The following is a 19,098-nucleotide window of genomic DNA, read 5'->3' as shown; positions in this document are numbered from 1 at the left end:
GCAACAGCGCTGAGATAAAGCGTGATGAGGCAATCCAGCTGTAGAACCTTGGGATGCCATTCATTGAAGCCAAAAACTAGTTTAATGAGCATGCAGGAAACACAGAAGAAGCGTGCCTAGCTGAGTGGAAACCCTAGCAGCCCTCGCTCTGTTAGCTGTCAGGGGTCATAAAGGAAAGTTACGACTCGGATTCCCACCATACTTTGCAAAACAAAACTCTCATCCAATAACGGAGGCTCATTTAAATGAGTTGCTTTGAAGAATACCATTTGCTTGCACATGGAAAGGATTCTGATGACTACAGAATAAATCTCCATACATTTACATGAGCAGACAAGGTGCTATCTGAATAATCGTTGAAAATGTTGGCAGCTTCATGACAATTGAAATCAAAATTCCTACCCATAAAGAATATGTCACCCATTCTCATGCAATTTAGGCCATCTGTTTATGGAAGAAAAGCATGTCGCATGGCCGGACTGGAAAAGTGAAGCACAGGGATGTAGCTGTCAATCACCTTTCAAAAACATCAGGGTTCCTGCTGTTGCACTAGCCTTAAGGAAGATAGAAAGTTTTTTTTTTTCCTCAGGAGCCACGGATGCTGACAATTATACGATCTACTTAATTCAACTATAGCCTAAACTAGTGTTCAGAAAGACACGCAAATGGGGCATCACTGGCATGTAAGCCATAAGATCAAGAGATATTAATATAAAAGGTTGATATAGATGTATAGAAATATACATCTATTTACTAAATGTTAATTCTGTAATAATATACATTACATTTATTTTAAATGTACACTACCATTCAAGTTCAGGGGGTCAGTATTTTATTTGATTTATTTTAGAAATTTATACTAAGACACATTAAATTGATAAAACACTTTCTATTCATTAAAAAAAAGTAACACAATGATTTTCAACATAATATTAAGAAACTTTCTTGAGCACCAAACAAGCACATTATAATGTTTTTAAAGAATCACGTGACATTAGAGACTGGATTGATGGCTGCTGAAAATGTAGTTTGGCCATAACAGGAATAAATTACATTTTTAAACATAAAAATAGAAATTAATACGATTTCACAATATTAACGTTTTTACAATATTTTAAATAAAATAAATGTGGCCTTGGTGAGCACAAGAGCTTTCTTTTATAAACAGTAAAATAAAAAAATAAATAGATCTTACAGATGCGTCGTGCGCTTTGCTTGGCCATTTGTTGGGATAAACAGGAAAGTGTGTCCAGCTGAATTCAATTTGAGTTTTGTTAAACTAATTAAAAAGAAGCTTAGTTTACCGCGGAAGCGATTGCGGCTGCGGTCGTGTGAAGACCGAAGAGTGTAAAGACCATCGACTCTACCGTGCGACTCCTGTCATGTCACGGTCGAAGGAACCATTGCTGAACTTTGTACCTGTCCTATTAAGAAAAACACTAATGAACTTTCCCTGTTTCCAGATTGTACAGCTGTAGAACCTCCAGAGGTGGCGGCATCCGCTGCAGAACCTCCGCCCTCGGACCTCTCTGCTTTAAATAAAGCTTGCACATGGATCCGCACGTCTCGTCAGCCCCGTAACATGAACGGTAGTGTATATTACAATTTTTGTTTTATTTCTTATTTATTTTTTAGAACTGTGCCTATCACCCCATGTTCACTCTGCATGTAAATGTTTTAATTCGTAGCTCTTAATGTATGTGTATATTTTAACACTAAAAAATATACCCCCCCAGCAATTTCAGAATGTAAACACATGAGCTAACGAGTTGATTTTTCATACTTAGGGTTTTGCTGCACATGTAAACATACTCAATGACCCACAACTACAATTATCACCACATGACACAAAATTCAAAGGGAACAACAAACACAATAGCACCAGTGCAAAATATGCAGTGAAATGGTAAACAATGCGGTTCTATTTAACACGATTTATTCATGCCCTTGTACATGTTGGTCACGTTACATCACAACAACAACTTCTGGGAGATGTGCCACAGTGATGAGCAAAAAATAAATTAAATAAATAAAAGGAAAAAATAAGAAAAATTAGAACCTAATTCTGGCCTTTTCCTCTCATTATATACTAGTCTGTTGCTTGAGATGATTAATTTTAAAATTATGTTAAGGTTTTAGGTCTTTCAAAATTTGAACAATAATTTGACAGGACAACAAACGCACTTAGTTTGACAGGTAACATCCTATTTAGTGGATGAAGAGTTATGTAACCCAGTAAAAAAAGGTGTTCTCACCAAAAACCTTGAGAAACAGTTCATGCTCAACTTCTCCTGCCTTGTTAGAGGCTTTGCAGGTGTAGGAGCCCCCATCGTCCTGTTGAATGTTTCGAACTGTGAGCGTCGTACCTCGAGCTCTCATTACATACCTCTCCGATTCCTGGAGCTGCACTCCCTTCCTGACAAAGCACACATATACAACATGTGTCAGTTGAACAAAGCCTAAATTCCCAACACTGTGGTATTATTCATATCGCAAGAAGAAAATCTCCCTGACCAGCCAATCAAAAATGTTATACATAATGCAAATGTAGGAAGCAAAGAAATGCCAGGTGATGGGTTGTTCATCATACATGGAGATATAGTCTGTAACATTCAATATACATACCATCTAGGCATGCCGTCGAGGTGGAGACAGAATAATGAAACATTTTTGGAAAAGATTACAGCGCAGCTTCAGACTGTCATAATGTTAGGAGAGGAATGAACGGAAATGAAATCTATTTAAAGCAGAGAGACCTGTGTGGCTACAGGAAATGGGGAGAAGGGAATCAAATCATGCTTTCTCTGGCTATACAGACAGAGTCAACAGAGAGACACAAACAGACGGATGCTCCATTCCAGTCGCTGCTTACAACAAAATTGTTGAAATTGAGCAGATGTTTCTCAGCCAGAGGACATTACAACGCACTAATTGTAGTGACACTAATTGTACACAAATCTCACTGGTGCAAGCAAGTGCAGGACTCAAGGGCACAATGCTAATAAAGCAGGCTTGTGATTGTAGTAACTTTCCAGTCTCCAGGTTGTCCCTTATTGGAATTAACTCTATTATCAGGGGTGCACATACGTTTTTCAGTCTGGTTCTCATGAGGGCACCTGGATATTAGGTTTGGTGCTCACACTGCACATAGTGTGACTCATTATGTAACTATAAAAATAAAATAATTAATAATATTGATGATAATATTATTGCACTTCATTTATTTTGTATTTTTATATAAAATAAACAAAATAATAAATAGAGTGTGATGATACTATTATATTTTAAAATAAAAAGTGAGTATTAAATAAAAATACAATTATTTTATAGTACACTTAAAAATACACTTTCATCTTTTCCTTTATTTTATTTTTATATTATTTTTAATCTGAATTTAATTTTTTTCAAACCTAAAATGTTAAACATTAAAAAGGGTTAAATGTATGTGTGACTAGTTAATTTTACATAAATATTCATGTAGTGTAACAAATATTCCATATCAGAATCAGAATTAGCTTTATTCGCCAGGTGTGTGCAAACACACGAGGAATTTGTTGTGTTTTTTTTTTAAGGTGCTCCTGGTACATACATACATACATGCATATATACATACATACATACATATCTGACATGAGAACAGAAAAAAAAATACATTTAAATAGTAAAAACTTAACAATAAATAATGTGTATGAATCTGGAACAGTAGATTTATGTACAGATTTGTGCCTTATTTACTCTATATAGAACTGTATAAATAAAGAGATATGCATATGTATTTACATAATACTTGAGAAAGAGGTAATAATTAAGGATGTAGAATGAATTACGAAAATGAATTACAGAACGCCGGTAATGATTTATATGTTAGCTGTTTAAGCTGGAGATGGCATGGGGGAAAAAACAGTTTTTATGCCTAGATGTTCTAGTGCACAGAGAACTGTAGTGTGGTATACGGAATATGTTATTTGTTTTCCAGGTAAATTAAAAAAAACTTGTGAATGAATGCCTGCAACGTTGCTCACTGTTAAAAAACTTGGTCAGTTAGGAAGCATCAAGTACATTTAGATCTTTAACTCTATAATCACATACATTTATTTATAGCATTATTTTTTATTTATTATTATTATTATTTTTTACCAGAATAGACTTTACTTCCTCTACAGTCCTTTTTTTGGCACCAGCACACATGCAAAATTTAATGAAACTATCAGGTTTTAGCAGACGCAATCTAATTAGTGGTGCTTTTGTCATGTCCCAGTGTATCAGTGAGTGGTTTGGTTAGGCTTATTCATTAAAGGTCAACGTGTGAGAAGGCTCGGCAGGGATCGCTTTCATCTCGCTCATTCTCATCCGAGCCAGAGGTAATTGCAATGATTGAGAGCCTGCAATCAACGCATTGGGCTGCTGTCACTCAAAGCCCACACATTAAGGATGGAATAAATATGTCCATTCCCAGTCATCACAGCTCTTTCTTGGCTGCGTTACCTCGATCCTGTTCCCCAGTTCCTGCTCCTCAGTTTATGCGTGACACCTTAACTCATCAAAACTCTTGATTTCCAAGGGGAAAAATCTGTTCTTGTATTTTTTTTTAATGACAATCAGAAGGTGTGGTTAAACAATTATATAAAGTTCTCAAAATGTTTTAAGGATGAAAACCAACCATTTTTATTTTACTATTATTTAATAAAAAAAAAAAAATACATATAAAATTAAATAAATATAAAATATAAATTAAATTTAAATAATAGATTTTCTGATTCATTTATATAATCAAACTTAAATACAAAAAGTAATTCAAAAACACTTCATTATCTTAGTAAACAAAAGCATTAAATACACAAAAATTGCCTTTAGATATCTACACTGCATATTATTTGTTTTATTTCTATATAATTGAAAATAAACCATCCATATGCTCTGATTTTGCAGCGATGGTGATTAGTTTGTCATACCTGTGCCAGGTAACATCAGGTTCAGGTGAGCCGTAGGCCCGGCAGGTGAAGGTCACAGATTCTCCATAGTCTGCAGTGGCGTTAAAGGACTGCTGCGGCACAGAGACGACCGGTGGAACTGTTTGAGAAATAAAAATATTATATGGTGTTTCTGTCACCTCTGAATTATGCTAACTTGTCATTTCTGATTTTTGAGTGTGAAATCTCTTGGAAGTTTTCATGTTATTTCTCAAATGTTCTAGTCTCAACAAATACTTATTCAAATGACATTCATTCAAAAGCCATCAACATGTTCGCACTTCCTGGGAAATGCTGGTTGACAGCATGTGGCACCCATTGAGCTAAATTAATGCTCAAATGCTGTTTTCATGAGATCCAAGATTCAAATTTCTCTGTCAAAATTCTGGTCATGCTAAAAAAATTGCCAGTTTTAGAGTATATGACAACACACATGCTGTATTATTCTGTAATGTAGTGAGTTTTCATTTATATTCCAACACACACAGGCACAGCAGTTGATAGAACTAACTCTTTATTCACTCACCTTCATCTCCAGTGCATACAGATCATCAACAACGTGATCGCACTCAAAATGCCTCCTCACAAGCCAGAAAAATAATAAATAAATACATCAGCCAACCTCTGTGTCTAAATCAATAAATCCCAAGCAGTCCACTTAATTATACAGTGAAAGGTCAATGGAGAAAGACCTCGGGGTCAAACAAGAGGTCAACCTGGATGCCCTCAAACAAACTTCCACTAACAATCTCACAAAATAATTAGTTTTTTTTTTTAAGAGTTGATATTCATGAAAAAACGACTTATCTTTGTAAATGACTGTTTACAGCTGAAAGTATATGCGTGTGTGTCTATTAAAGCTCCATATGTGAACTCCAAGGTCAGGCAGATAGCGATTTTCATTGGCACGGTCTATTATGGGAATGTGCAATGATTTGAGTGAGAATTTTTATATTTCCATTTCTGCAGAGAATTGGAAGGTGATAAAGTAATTTCCTAACCCAATTTCGACTCATTCAGAAATTATTCCACCATGCCCTTTAGAATGAGATAATTCACCTGAGATGGAACGACGTTCAAATAGTTTCAATAATAGGCAGCAATGTTCTTCTGCAAACTTCCTACACCGATTTTTAAATACAGCATTTTTGTTCCCTTTTGCAATTTTCTGGTTTAGGGAATGGATGGAGCCATCCTGTCTGGAAAAAAGGCATCATTTTGAGTTGTTGAGACTGGTTTAAAGACATAACACAATTTAATGGAGTGTGCGCCGGGGTAAAAAGATTAGATTAAATGGATGTTTTATTCATGGTCACTTTCAGCCTGACTTGGCAGTATATTAACACATCCCTCTCATCCTCTATTAGAAATCATAAACGCACACACTATTTGCTTTTCCCTCTGCACATTATGGGTCATTCATTAGGTAAACCCAAACTGCTGACAGCCAAGTTCAAATTAATGCCACGATAGTTTTGCCATTTGCCATTTGTCTTCAGAGCATCAATGGCGTGCATTACTCCTGCAAGGTAGCTTTAAAGCACAAATAAGTGTTTTTTTTGTTGATGAAATGACAGCCGCGGAGGTGATGGGGACCATCATCATTACGGCTGAGGTTCAATCTCACACCAGAGCAGCTCAGCAAGCCTTGTCCACTCTCCAGGGTTAAATAGTTCTAACCTCGGAGGCAGTCCTACAATTGAACTGCTGGTAATGAGGGTGTCTGTGTGAATGGACAGCTCAAAGATCACACCCAGGGCACTGCAGATTTGTCGGTTTTTATCTTTCCTCTGAATTTGATCATACAAATGCACTTTTTTTCCATACTTAAAGGGATAGTTAACTCTTCATCATGCCGTTCCAAACCCGTATGACTTTTGTCTTCTGTAAAACACGAAAGGAAAAATTTTGAAGACTCTTAAAATCAGAGTAAAACTGACCCATATGACTTGACAACCATATATGGCAACTATATAAGTCTTCTGAAGTCAAACGATAGCTTTATTTGAGAAAGAAATTGAAGTCAAAATTAAACATTGCTCATTAATTTCTCAATGCGCCAAAGACAGCAATGGTGACTGCCTCATTCATGAATCAAGAATGATTTGCAGATAAATGATTCTTTTGAATTTTTAACAAAGAATGCACAAAAACAATTGAGCCTGATACGGTTCTTGAGTTCAACTCACTGAGTTAATTCCGTCACAGCTTCACCCACTGAAGATAAAGCTCATCAGTGAATAACAACTTCTATTTGGTCTTTTTGTCACAATCTCCAGCTGGAATGCCCATGAGCTCCTCTAGATGGCACTCAATTCTCTACCTTGCCATTCACTCAGGACTCCATTTCCCATAATCCTTTGCCCGGACTCATCAAGTGCATCACCTGTCTCTCATCAGATCTCATCATCAGTTCACAGCTGTCTCACATTAGTAGGACTATAAGAATAGCACACACACTCTCCGTCTTCGCTGGTGATTGAATGTTTAGCCCTTCCGTGTTTCCTAGTTTCCATGTTCCTAGTTTTGCCTTTCTCGTGTTTTGATCCTTGGACTGTTACCTTGTTTTTTATTGACTGCTGCCTGCCCTGTCCATTGCCTGTCTTGTTGGATTACTCTTTTGCCTGTGCCTTGGATGTGATTGTTTGCTGGTTTCTTACCCTGCCTGTCCTGCCTACACTCTTTTAATAAAGCCTGCAATTGGATCCCCACTTCATCGTCATGACTCCCTTTGTTACACTTTTTTACCCACAATTCTATTTTATCATTTCATATGATTTGGAATAAATATGAACAACTTTTAAAATATTTTTTTGCAATAATTTTGTAAGGTTAAAATGTGCTTTCATTGTACAGTAACTGCATGAAAAAGAACAACCAACACAGTCTTCAGGATTTCCCTTCTCTTTCTCAGAAGGAAAGTCAGTCATAGGTTTGGAACGACATCTAAGTGAGTAAATAATTACAGATTTTTAATTTCTCAGTAAACTATCCCTTTACATTTTACATGCAGTGCATACTGTGGAATTGTGCTAAGAGTCATGGAGGAAATACACACACACACACACAGCACAGCACAGCACAGCACTGGGCTGTCATGCACCGAAATGGTTCCAACAAGATTATCATTGACTTTCTTGCCAATCGATGCCTATTTTCCAAAGGCAGTAATCTAATTTAACCTATTCCCTGATACGCATGCCCAACTGAAACTGCTCTGCTAATGTGAGACACAATTGGGCATTAAGACATCAAATCAGGCCAGAAAACCATCTACCATAGACTGAATTGACCTTTAGCATCAACAATTACACACTTTCAAAGGCTAATAATTCAGCTACAAATAAAAATGACAATAAAGTAGTTATTTTGAAGTACAAAAATCTACCGGAGTAAAAACCACTGAGATCTCTTTAATATCTTAATTGTTCCTCTGAGGCAGAGATGAGATTAAATAGAAAGCAACTGCTGCTTACGTTTCCTGCTTCTCAAATGTTTCTCATGGGAATAAACATCTCAAAAACATCTCAGGAATATTAATATGGATTCAAACATGTCTGATAATTATTTAATTACTGGACTTACACTTTTGTTCAAAAGTCTGGGGACAGTAAGATTTTTTTTTTTCCTTATTAAAAATATTAATAATTTTATTCAGTAAGGAAGCAATAGATTGCTTGAAAGTGACAGTAAAGACATTTACATTTATTTATGTGATGTATATAGCATATATTTCAAATAAATGCTGTTCTTTGTTCTTTCACGGTTTCCACAAAAATACAACATTGCACAAAATTGATAATAATAAGAAAGCAAATGAGCAGCAAATCAGAATATTAGAATTATTTCTGAAGGATCACGTGACACTGAAGTCTGGAGTAATGGCTGCTGAAATTTAGTTTTGCCACCACAGGAATAAATTAAATAAAAAAATTATATATATATATATATATTTAAAATAATAAAATAAATATAAAATATCTATATTTTTTACAATATATTTTATCTAATAAATGCAGCCTTGAACAGTAGAATAGAATTCTTTCAAGAATTCTTAAATGTTATTGTATGCCATTCAAATTAATTTGACAAGAATTACCTCATTTTTTAAAAATATTTTTTACTTCTACTAAATCATTTTACAAGAAATATCAGCAACAATATTGACACTTTTATGCAACACTTGAGAAATAATCTAAGCTATTCAACAAATTCCAGTGCTGCTCAATTATGTGAACTAAATAAAACTCCTGCATAAGAAATAATCTCAGTTTCTTGATACAGTCATTTTCATTTCATTTCTCTTCATATCTATATTCATATACACACATATCACGCAGGGGCCGGGGAAAGCTAACTCACCTCACCAACTCACCAACTACTAAAAGCCTAACTCACACATTAAAGCCACAACATTACAGATATTACAGAGACGCTGTTTAGTATGTATGGCCTAGGCATTTCAAAGTCATCTCAAAGTGTCCAGACTTTTCAACCGACAACACGCATCCAGCAAAAGCGGCTAACTTTGAAAAGATCAAAACGTCTCCTAGAGGACAAAGACATATTAATTTTGTATTCCCTATCTAACACTTATCTGACCAGGGGCTTCAGAACAGCCCCGCAGAGTGGCATTTATTTTATGTCGGTCTCTGATATGTGTTGTCATGTCGGCTGGATTATCGGTCATGCCTCATTGAGCACCATGATTGGATCAGCAAGGAAAATATCAGAAGTAAGCTAAACAGACACCCGTTCATGTTCACTATCATTGCATTAGACAAGGACACGCAGACGGGGTGATGTCACTGTGCCGTTTCCTTCCCATCAGACGGCACAGGGCTAATGTCATTGAGATAACGGGATGCACGTGGCTTTCATTTGAAAGATAGGGCTGGAACGACTTTATGTTTAAAGGAACAGTTCACCAAAATGGAAATCATGAATATAATGTATTATTTAACCTGACAGATCTCAGGAATGACTACTGGATCCATCTCAGCTTCCCAAACTCACCGTTAACCACCAGGATGATGTCCCGGAAGTCGATCTCTCCCCTGGCCTCGACTCTGGCCTCGCAGCGATATACTCCTTCATCTGCTTTAGTTACTCTCTGAACTTGCAAATTGTTGTTTTGTAGGAGCTGAAACTCTGGAGTACAAAATATTTGATGGCGTGTTAATGACAGGCTAATTTTGCCTTCAAAGGAGCTATATTTATTGCTGACTGAAATCACATTTACATAAAACACAGATTTATTTATTTGTTTTTTTACCAGCTTGCTTGTTAACACTTGTCACCATTAAGTTGGGAAAGGGAATAATATTTTAAAATTCTTGCAGTGATCAAGGTCTCAAATCCTTTACAATAATAATACATTAAACATTCATCCATTCCTTTTTTTTTCGACAATCTTTTCCCATTTCTCAAATCAGCTCCAGAGCAGCTTGAGCTCTACAATAATTTTCAACAATTAAAGTAACAATACGTATTTATCTCATCTATTTAGCTGCAAAGGTGTGCTTTACAATGTAGGTGATAGGCAGTATATATGGCAGATTACTTACTCTCAGTATCTTCAATGATCTCCACATTGTTGTAAAACCAGGAGACCACAGGAACGGGGGAGCTGGTGACATCACAGACCACTTCAGCCACGTCACCCTGTCGAAACTCCTGAGGAGACCTCACATCTCTGAACGTCAGCTTCTCTGTGGATCAGGGAGGAGAAAAATTTAGTGAAATGCTACTAATGTACATTAGCATTCAAAAGTTTGGGATCAGTAAGATGTTTTTGAAATAAATTAATACTTCTGTTTAGCGAGGATTATTAAATCGATCAAGTTACAGTAAAGACACTTATATCGCAACTAAAGATTTCTATTTCAAATTAATGCTGTTCTTTAGAACTTTCTTTTCATCAAAGAATCCTGAAAAAAACGCATCACAGATTCCACAAAAGCAGCACAACCGTTTTCAACATTGATAATGATAATAAATGTTTCTTGAGCCCCAAGTCTGCAATATTTCACAATAGTACAGTTTTTGAAATAGCATAAAAGCATAAGAGGCTTATGAAAAAAAAGCAAAAATATTACTAGATACTATCTCTTCGAAGTTGTAAATAACAGATTACTGGAGTATGTTTTACAAGAAAATACTATTTCAATTTTTCAAAGTTTCAAGGTTAATTCATTATGTTACTTGCCATTTTTTGTAATTGTCTGTAAAATTTATTAAACATTTCTGAGCAAAAATGGTTTCTACACCATTTTTTTCCCTGTGAACAATAGGGCTGGGTAAAAAATATCGATATCTCGATTTTATTCGATTCTCATTTTAAGAAACAATATTGATTCTTAAATCCTAAGAATCAATTAGTCTAGCCTGTTTTCAGTTAATGGACGGAACATTGAAGGGCACTTCCCATCCAATAAATCACAATAAGCATTGTGCTTTGGTACTTTTAATATGAAACAAAGTTTCATTTATGTCCATTGTATTGCAGTATTCAAACAAAAAATGCCGTTTTGGTGCTGTTTAATGTGAAGTGACAGATCGCTGTAGCACCTCAGTTCAGCAGACACGGCAGCACGAGGCGCACGTGAACTGATCATCTCCTCCACATTAATACCAGTTTCAGCACAAAATAAACATGACTAAACATCCGAAGGTAAGTTAAAAGAAAGAGTACAACTTTACAATCCGTATCCTGTCTCATGTAATCGCTTAGTGTTTCAGCCACACAAAGACGTCAATATAACAGCTTGTAAACAATTCATGCAACATACATCACATTTACCTCAGAAAGCATATTCAGTGACCATAAACTCGATAGTCAGCCAGAAAAATAAACTGTAGAGAGGAACATCTTGCTAAATATGTGCACCATATAACATTCATTATAATTTTTTACCGTTCTTTAATATTTTATTAGTTTTTATGACAACCACTATTTAAATGTGTATATTTAAAAAAACTGACTGAAGTAATTGTAACTTAATTATTATAAAAACTTCATTAAGTGCAATTTAAGCAGTTGTACAGCACAAATCAGTCAATTTTAACCTTCAATATTATAATGCAGTACCAACTGACTCTCCAGCTTTAGTTGAGATTTTTTTTCCTTGAGAAAATTTGGCATGTACTGTACCTGATATGTATCCAAAATAATTGATATTGAATCTAATCGAATCGAATCGCAAGCTTGTGAATGAGAATCGAATCGAGAAATTTGTTTAAAAACCCAGCCCTAGTGAACATACTCTGACACTATGCCATGGTACTTATGTAGGAGATTTCAGGTGTGGGTGACTTCAAATCTTCCTTGTGAGCAGTGTTGGGAAGGTTACTTTGGAAATGTCATAGGTTACAGATTACAAGTTACCCAATGTAATAAGTAGTGTAACTATTTCAATTACTTTATTAAAGTAATGTAACTGATTACATTTTATTACTTTTCTAAAATTCTAGTGAATGTTTTTAACTGTTAATCATTTACGAACATTTAAACCAGGCAGGGTGATCCTTACAGATTTACAGTAGTACTCACCATTTCTGTAACACCACATTACTGTCAGACATTCAAAATCATCATCACTTGAATTATGATTATAATAATTAAATTTTAAAGCACAGCCACCAAAAAAAATCAGACTTTAGCACTTCTTTTTACTTTCAGATCATTCTGAGGTTAAATACAGACTTAAAATAACAACAAGAAATTGTTTTTTAAATGAAATCTTTGCATAGCTATGACAGGAAATACTGGCATCTAACAATGCCTTGGAATTTTTTTTTCTCAGTAACTATAATAGATTAGTTACATTTATTTTGTAAGTAAATTATGTAACACCATTACATATAAAATACCCAAAATTAAAACAAGACAAACCAACATGTCTGATTAAGTTGCATGCTGTTAATTGTTCTGGATGGGGCTGTATGTTGGGTGGAATTTGTACGGATTTAATTTGTAACACTTGAAATCCAAGCGGTATGAAGATAAAAGAAAAAACACATGAGGGCTTTGGAGAACTAGTTCAGACCCCCCAGTGTGGAAACCAAAGAAAAATCAACGAAAAACAAGGAACATGTCAACACCTACGTCTGCTTGTCATAAATCAGGTGTGCTTCCACATCGTCTCTGATTATTCACAATTCACAGCCACATTCTGACACACCAAAACCACATTTTGTTTGTGTGGGAAGCTGCTGTAAACATCTGCTACACCGCAGTATAAGAAAATGTGTCTTCAGAGGGCTGAAAGATGCAGCACACCCTCATCAACACAGCGGCTCTGCGTATTGATCTGTGAGTCATGTCTGTTTACACATGGCTCCCACTGCTCTAAATACAACTTCTAATGGAACATAGGCAAATGCCAAGCTTGGAACAAAGTCAGCCACAGAGAATGTGAAATATCTCCTGAAATTTTGCAAGGTCTACTAATTAAACACATTGAGGATTAAAATGACATTCTCATACACTTAAAAAAAGAAAGACAAGAGAATCTGGTGAACATTTCACGTAGCCTTGTTTTACCCCTGTGCTTTAAGCCTTTGAAGCCGGGCCCTTTAAAGAGAGAAATTTCCACCCTTGCTCCTTTCTTTTTCACTTTGTCTGGACTTGGCAGCTCTCGCTTTCACTCTCGTTCTTTATTACTTTTAGTCACCTCTTCCCCATTAATTCAAGAGTTTAACAAACGAATCAATTAAGGTGTGTTTCCAAAAGGATTGGTTCACTCAAAGATTCAAATTCTGTCATTATTGTCACTCTCATGTTGTTTTAAACTTTTTTTTCTTCTGTGCAACATACAAGAAGAAATTGAGAAGGTTTCTCTTTTCCATGCAATTACAGTGTACAGGAATTGAAGCTTTAAAACTTTAAAGAAACGGCATTATTAAAATATATGTCCATAGATCACTTGTGCATTATATTCTGCAGTTTTGAAGTCATATGATAGCTTTGTGTGATTAATAGTCATAATTTTTCTTCATGCTTTCATGAGAGATGCAGACATTTTTTATCAGTTTAAAAAAAAAATAAGATCACCAGATTTCTGTTCACAAAATCAGTCCGAATTATTGATTTATAAATAGGGTTCATGAATCTTAATAGATCTACTGCAGAAGGGATTTAATTATTCAGTATTTTTGTCTTTTTTTTTTCCAAGTACAAACATTATTAAATCAAGATGCATTCACTTGAAAAATTCAAAGTGATGTACGGTAAGATATCAAATCTTGTTTTCAAAATTAAGTGAGTTTAAGCTAAAATAATAAAGTATCTGTTAAAGGGGGTAAGAAAAATCAAAAGGAAAACTTTTTACTGTATATTTAATGATTACATTATTTTATTAATATAATATTAATATTTTAATTTCTATAAATTTAATGTAGATATTTTTAGAAAAATAATTAATATATTATGTCATTTTGCACTAAAAACAAGACCAAAAAAAAAACAAAAAACCACTTTTTGCATTGAATCTATTCAAAGCAGTTCTCCGGTAAAGAGCTCACTGGAAAATCACTGGATATTATCATTCACTGAATTTCAGTCTCATATAACTATAATATGACTTCAAAAGTCTTGGAATAAAGTGCACACATATGGAGAAAATTATGATACTTTTATAGCACTTTCACATCTTTTTTATTCCCAATTCATTATATTTGCATAAACCACAACTACTACTTTCTGTAAAAATGTCTCAATTTTGTTCCACAGAGGAAAGAAAGTTGTGAACTATTCCTTAAAGGAGCATTCATGACCACACCACAACTATTCTCCCCCGTCCGTGTTACTTCTTTCCTCTCAATAATACTAGTTCTTTCTCTGATGTGTGGCGGCAGCTGTCTCGTTGTTGGGGAATTTACATTTAGCTTTACATCAACAGATTTGTCAAACATCTTCGGATGGAACACATCCATTTCGCCTGCATTGTGAAGCTCTCTTTGAAAGCTTTTGGATGTCCTCTATTCACAGGGAAAATCAAAACAGCTATTTCAATGGCAGCATTTCCAGTGGAGGAGGGGTTTTTGTGCTAACACGCATAATGTCCTTAGCTATGTAATGGATTCCCACATAGTTGTGCCAAGATGTTGTTCCATTGTAATTTGCATCAATATACAGTAGTCTTGAATTGCTTTTATAGCCGGGACATGTAACAGCATGCGTCCTTGTAATATGCTGAATAAATCTCAATGTAAATGTATGATAATTCGAGGTAAAAGTTTGCATCAAATATAATCTCCAAAGAGAACAGATGAGGACAGATGGAGGGTTACTGAATCATTTTTTGCTTCAGGTGCAATTTTTTTCTGATATCTTTGTATTGATATCAGCCATGGCTGAAATTGGAATGATGTATGTTACTGGAGACAAACAAACTAGAGGAAATACATGTGTACCTTAGATGACAAGCTATTTCAAGACATTTCAAAACATACCATCTTAAGAAAACAGGTGAACTGAAATGCGAACATCACTGTCAGAACTTTACTTCCACACATGAAAAGCCAGCTTGTTATTTTCTCTGTTTATTTGTAAAATATAGCAAAAAAGACAATTATCTAGGTATCTCTGGCTGGTCTCTCGGCACAAATGTGAGTCTGGGCTTTGACAGTGATGGGATGGTAAAAGGGACAGCATCCCCACCGCTCAGAGACCACAGGCGTGCCAGGAAGCCTGGTATCCCCTGGGTGGATTCTGTGTGCCGAGTGCCATGAGCAGGAGAGACAAAAGCTGCTTGCTTTTCATGCTGAAGAGCCACACAGTGTTGAATCACAGGTGATTTAGGATCTACATTCTTAAAATTCTCTAACTGGTTCTGTCTCTAAGCACAAGCAATTTATAGTAAACACTGTAACATGTAACAACAATGTGAAAAGATTTGTTGTGTTCTGGTTCACTGAAGTTCAGTTCTGGCTCATGCCATTTTCTGATCCCATTATGTCTCCTCACTCTGCTAAACTTGTCAGCACATGTTTGAAAATGCATCAATTAAAAGAAAGAAAGAAAAACGCATGTCTCCAAAATGACCAGGGTGCACTTTGCTCAACAACAGAAGATGTATCTGAATTCAAAATAATCGTTCAAATATTTTGGGCTCAGTAAAATTTTTAGGTGTTATGTAAAAAGTCTCTTATGCTCAGAAGAGCTGCATTTATTTGATTACAAAAACAGTAAGAATAGTACTATTGTGAAATATTATTACAATTTAAAATAACTGTTGTTATTTTAAATATATTTTAAAATGTAATTTATTCCTGTGATGGTAAAGCTGAATTTTCAGCATCATTACTCCAGTCTTCACTGTCATATGATCCTTTAGAAATCATTCTAATATGCTGATTTGCTGCTTAAGAAACATTTCTTATTATTAACAATGTTAAAAACATTAAAACAATTGCTTCTTTGATGAATAGAATGTACAAAAAACATTTATTTGATACAAAAATATTTTGCAATCTTATAAATGTCTTTACTGTCACTTTATTAATGTGTCCTTGCCTCTCTCACACACACACACACACACACACACACACTAGTCTCTCTCTCTCTCTCTCTCTCTCTCTCTATATATATACAGTATATACACTACTGTGCAAAAGTCTTAAGCCAGTCTTAAGCCACTAGTATTTTCAACAAAACTACTGTTGAACATATATAACTTTATTATAACAACAAAAAAAATGGTTCAGTTAACTCAGTTATTTCTATTTTTTTGCTGTAGTGTGTCAGTAGGAATGATCAGTTTACATTTCCAAACATTAATTGTTTGTATGCACAAGGAGTCTGACAACAGCCAGTGCTCCACACAGAGATCAGATCTCATCATCATCCAGTCTGTCTGGAATGACATGAAGAAACAGACAAATACTAAGACAGACTAAACGTTGATTTAATTTAGCTAACAGAAGTTAATTGCTAAATACAATCTATTTGTGAAATTATCTTTACAACATTTGCACACACAAGTGCCTAAATCTTTACAGTACTGTAGCTTTGTGGTAGTTTTCTTGAAGCGTCTTGGAGATGTTACAATACACAAATACTCAACAATTGTATTCTCCTGCTTGTTCATAGAGTAGATGATGCAACACAGTTCTTGATCTTGATTTTATTGCATACAATTAGTTTTTATTATTTTTGCACTTTACTTAATCCTAGTTATTTCTTCTTTTTAAAAGAATTCTAAACAAGGAAAGGTTCCGTTGAAAAAGCTTAATGTAATTCTGTGATTTAAATGTGCATAAAATATTTTACGAATAAAAACAGATGAATTCATTAAAAGGCATTTTGTGAAAGTTCATTATGGGACATTATAATATTTTTGATATTTTATCCCAAGCCCCTGTTAATTTCTGATCTCTTTTCATATGCGTTTACATAAATTAAGTTATAAGGACCATGATGACAACAAAAGGTGTGTATGAGCAGATTTATTTGTTAGTGTCTGATACTCACGGTAGATTTCCAGTACCACAGTGGCCTCCTGTGTATGTCCCTGTGCGTCGTTGGCCTGGCACCGGTAGATACCAGCATCTTCTATTTTGGCATTATAGAGGGTGAGTCTGGAACGAACACCTTCATTATGCAGGGCCACCCGCTGAGAAGGGACCATCCGCTCCCCCTGCGGGTTATACCAGTCCAGACTCAAAGGCTCCCCAATCACTAAACACACACAGAAAAAATTTAGAGAACAACTTGACAATAGTGTTAGTATAAAACACTTTTTAAAAAAGTATGTTCTAATCTAAAAGGAAACAAATGCTTTTATGGCCACGTTTCACTGCCATTCCATTTGGTGCTGCTAGTGGTGCAGAACTTCCCCTTTAAGGATATCTCTTAAGCCTCTGGTAGCAGTATACACTCTCTCTTTGTCTCTCAAACCCACACACACTGCGATAAACAAAACCCGTCATGTGCTTTGCCCTGCAGAGAATGGCTGGCTGAGCACACACTTGGTACCAAGGTGCTTGGCGCTGTAAATCCTGCTCTGCTGGAAGGTCATAAAAAGCATCAGCATGGCGCAGCACTTCTCCGCTCAAAGCATCAATCAGCTACACAACGGGGGCCTTCGGCTACACTACGTGGGAGCGTGAGACTGCGGCTCCGGGCAGACGGGCAGCCCCGAGGATGCAACCGGCCCCGTGACGCAGCTCTGCCAAGGGAGAAACGCTGAGAGCGGGCAGGGGGTTATCAGTGAAGGAGCAGAGTCTGATCCGAGGGACGTGAGGGGTTCAAGGAGAGGATGAGACGGCATAATCTCAGCCCGCTCGGCAGACGCTGGACCATGGAGGAGACACTGAAGGGGTTAGGATGAGATGTTAGGGGTTGAAGGGCTCAGGGACAAAGCAAGGCTTAGACAAACTTAACTGGATCTCCTGTTTCACATTCATTTGTCTTCACTTTTGAATGAAGTTTAGTTAAGTTTGGGGAAGTAGTAGAGTTATCGTATGGCACAGTGGTTAAAGATCTGGGCTGACAGCCAAAATATTGTAGGTTCAAGCTTTGAAAGGGGAGAGGGATCCATGAGCTATCAACACTGTGCCCTTGAGCGAGACACTTAACCTACTTGTCCCAGTAATAAGAGCACTGTCAGTCACTGTTAGGGCTGCATGAAATTGTAAAACATTGACTGTGATATTTTGTTTTGCAGTATAAATTGTGATATAAAAAATACAGGAATTTTCACCAGATGACTTGAAAACCTATATTTGGAAAGAATTAGTAATTGTAACCCTTTGGGGGGGAAAAAATACATTGATTTGGGTGGTTTTATTGCATCTGAATGAATGAATGAAAAAATAAATAAAAGAAAAAAAGCTGAAAAACTTTTTGCACTTTTGGAAAAAAAAAAATCATTCTAGAATGATTGGGCAATTTTGTTCAGAAGCCAATCTGCATAGAAAATAAAAATTAATTTTAAAAATGACTTATAGCATTTTTGGAAAGAATTAATCATTCTAGACTGATTAGGATGATTTTGTTGGTAACTGCAAAAAAAAGCTGAAAAATTACTTTTTACTTTAATGCCTTTACAAAAAACCTATCCCTTTCAGGGCTGAACGATTTAGGAAAAACTAAAAAAATGTGATAAATGTGTTAACACTTAGG

At 35.6% G+C, this 19,098-nt stretch overlaps 1 protein-coding gene across 1 annotated transcript in view; it reads right to left on the bottom strand.

Moving 5' to 3' along the window:
• LOC107748174 (neural cell adhesion molecule 2-like) overlaps window positions 1-19,098 on the bottom strand; it is a 69,812-nt gene that overhangs the window by 38,912 nt on the left and 11,802 nt on the right. Inside the window, exons 4-8 of the mRNA XM_016562876.1 lie at window positions 17,446-17,652; window positions 10,538-10,681; window positions 9,987-10,121; window positions 4,953-5,070; window positions 2,256-2,416 (exon numbers count right to left, since the gene is read on the bottom strand). Coding sequence (XP_016418362.1) covers window positions 2,256-2,416; window positions 4,953-5,070; window positions 9,987-10,121; window positions 10,538-10,681; window positions 17,446-17,652 — 765 coding nt within the window. The remainder of the gene's footprint in view (window positions 1-2,255; window positions 2,417-4,952; window positions 5,071-9,986; window positions 10,122-10,537; window positions 10,682-17,445; window positions 17,653-19,098) is intronic.

This window comes from Sinocyclocheilus rhinocerous, unplaced genomic scaffold (genome assembly GCF_001515625.1).
Source record: "Sinocyclocheilus rhinocerous isolate Xijiao unplaced genomic scaffold, SAMN03320098_v1.1 scaffold289, whole genome shotgun sequence".
In the NCBI taxonomy this organism is placed as follows: Eukaryota; Metazoa; Chordata; class Actinopteri; order Cypriniformes; family Cyprinidae; genus Sinocyclocheilus; species Sinocyclocheilus rhinocerous.
The sequence above is the reverse complement of the archived record's forward strand: the minus strand, read 5'-3'. Positions and strand labels throughout refer to the sequence as shown.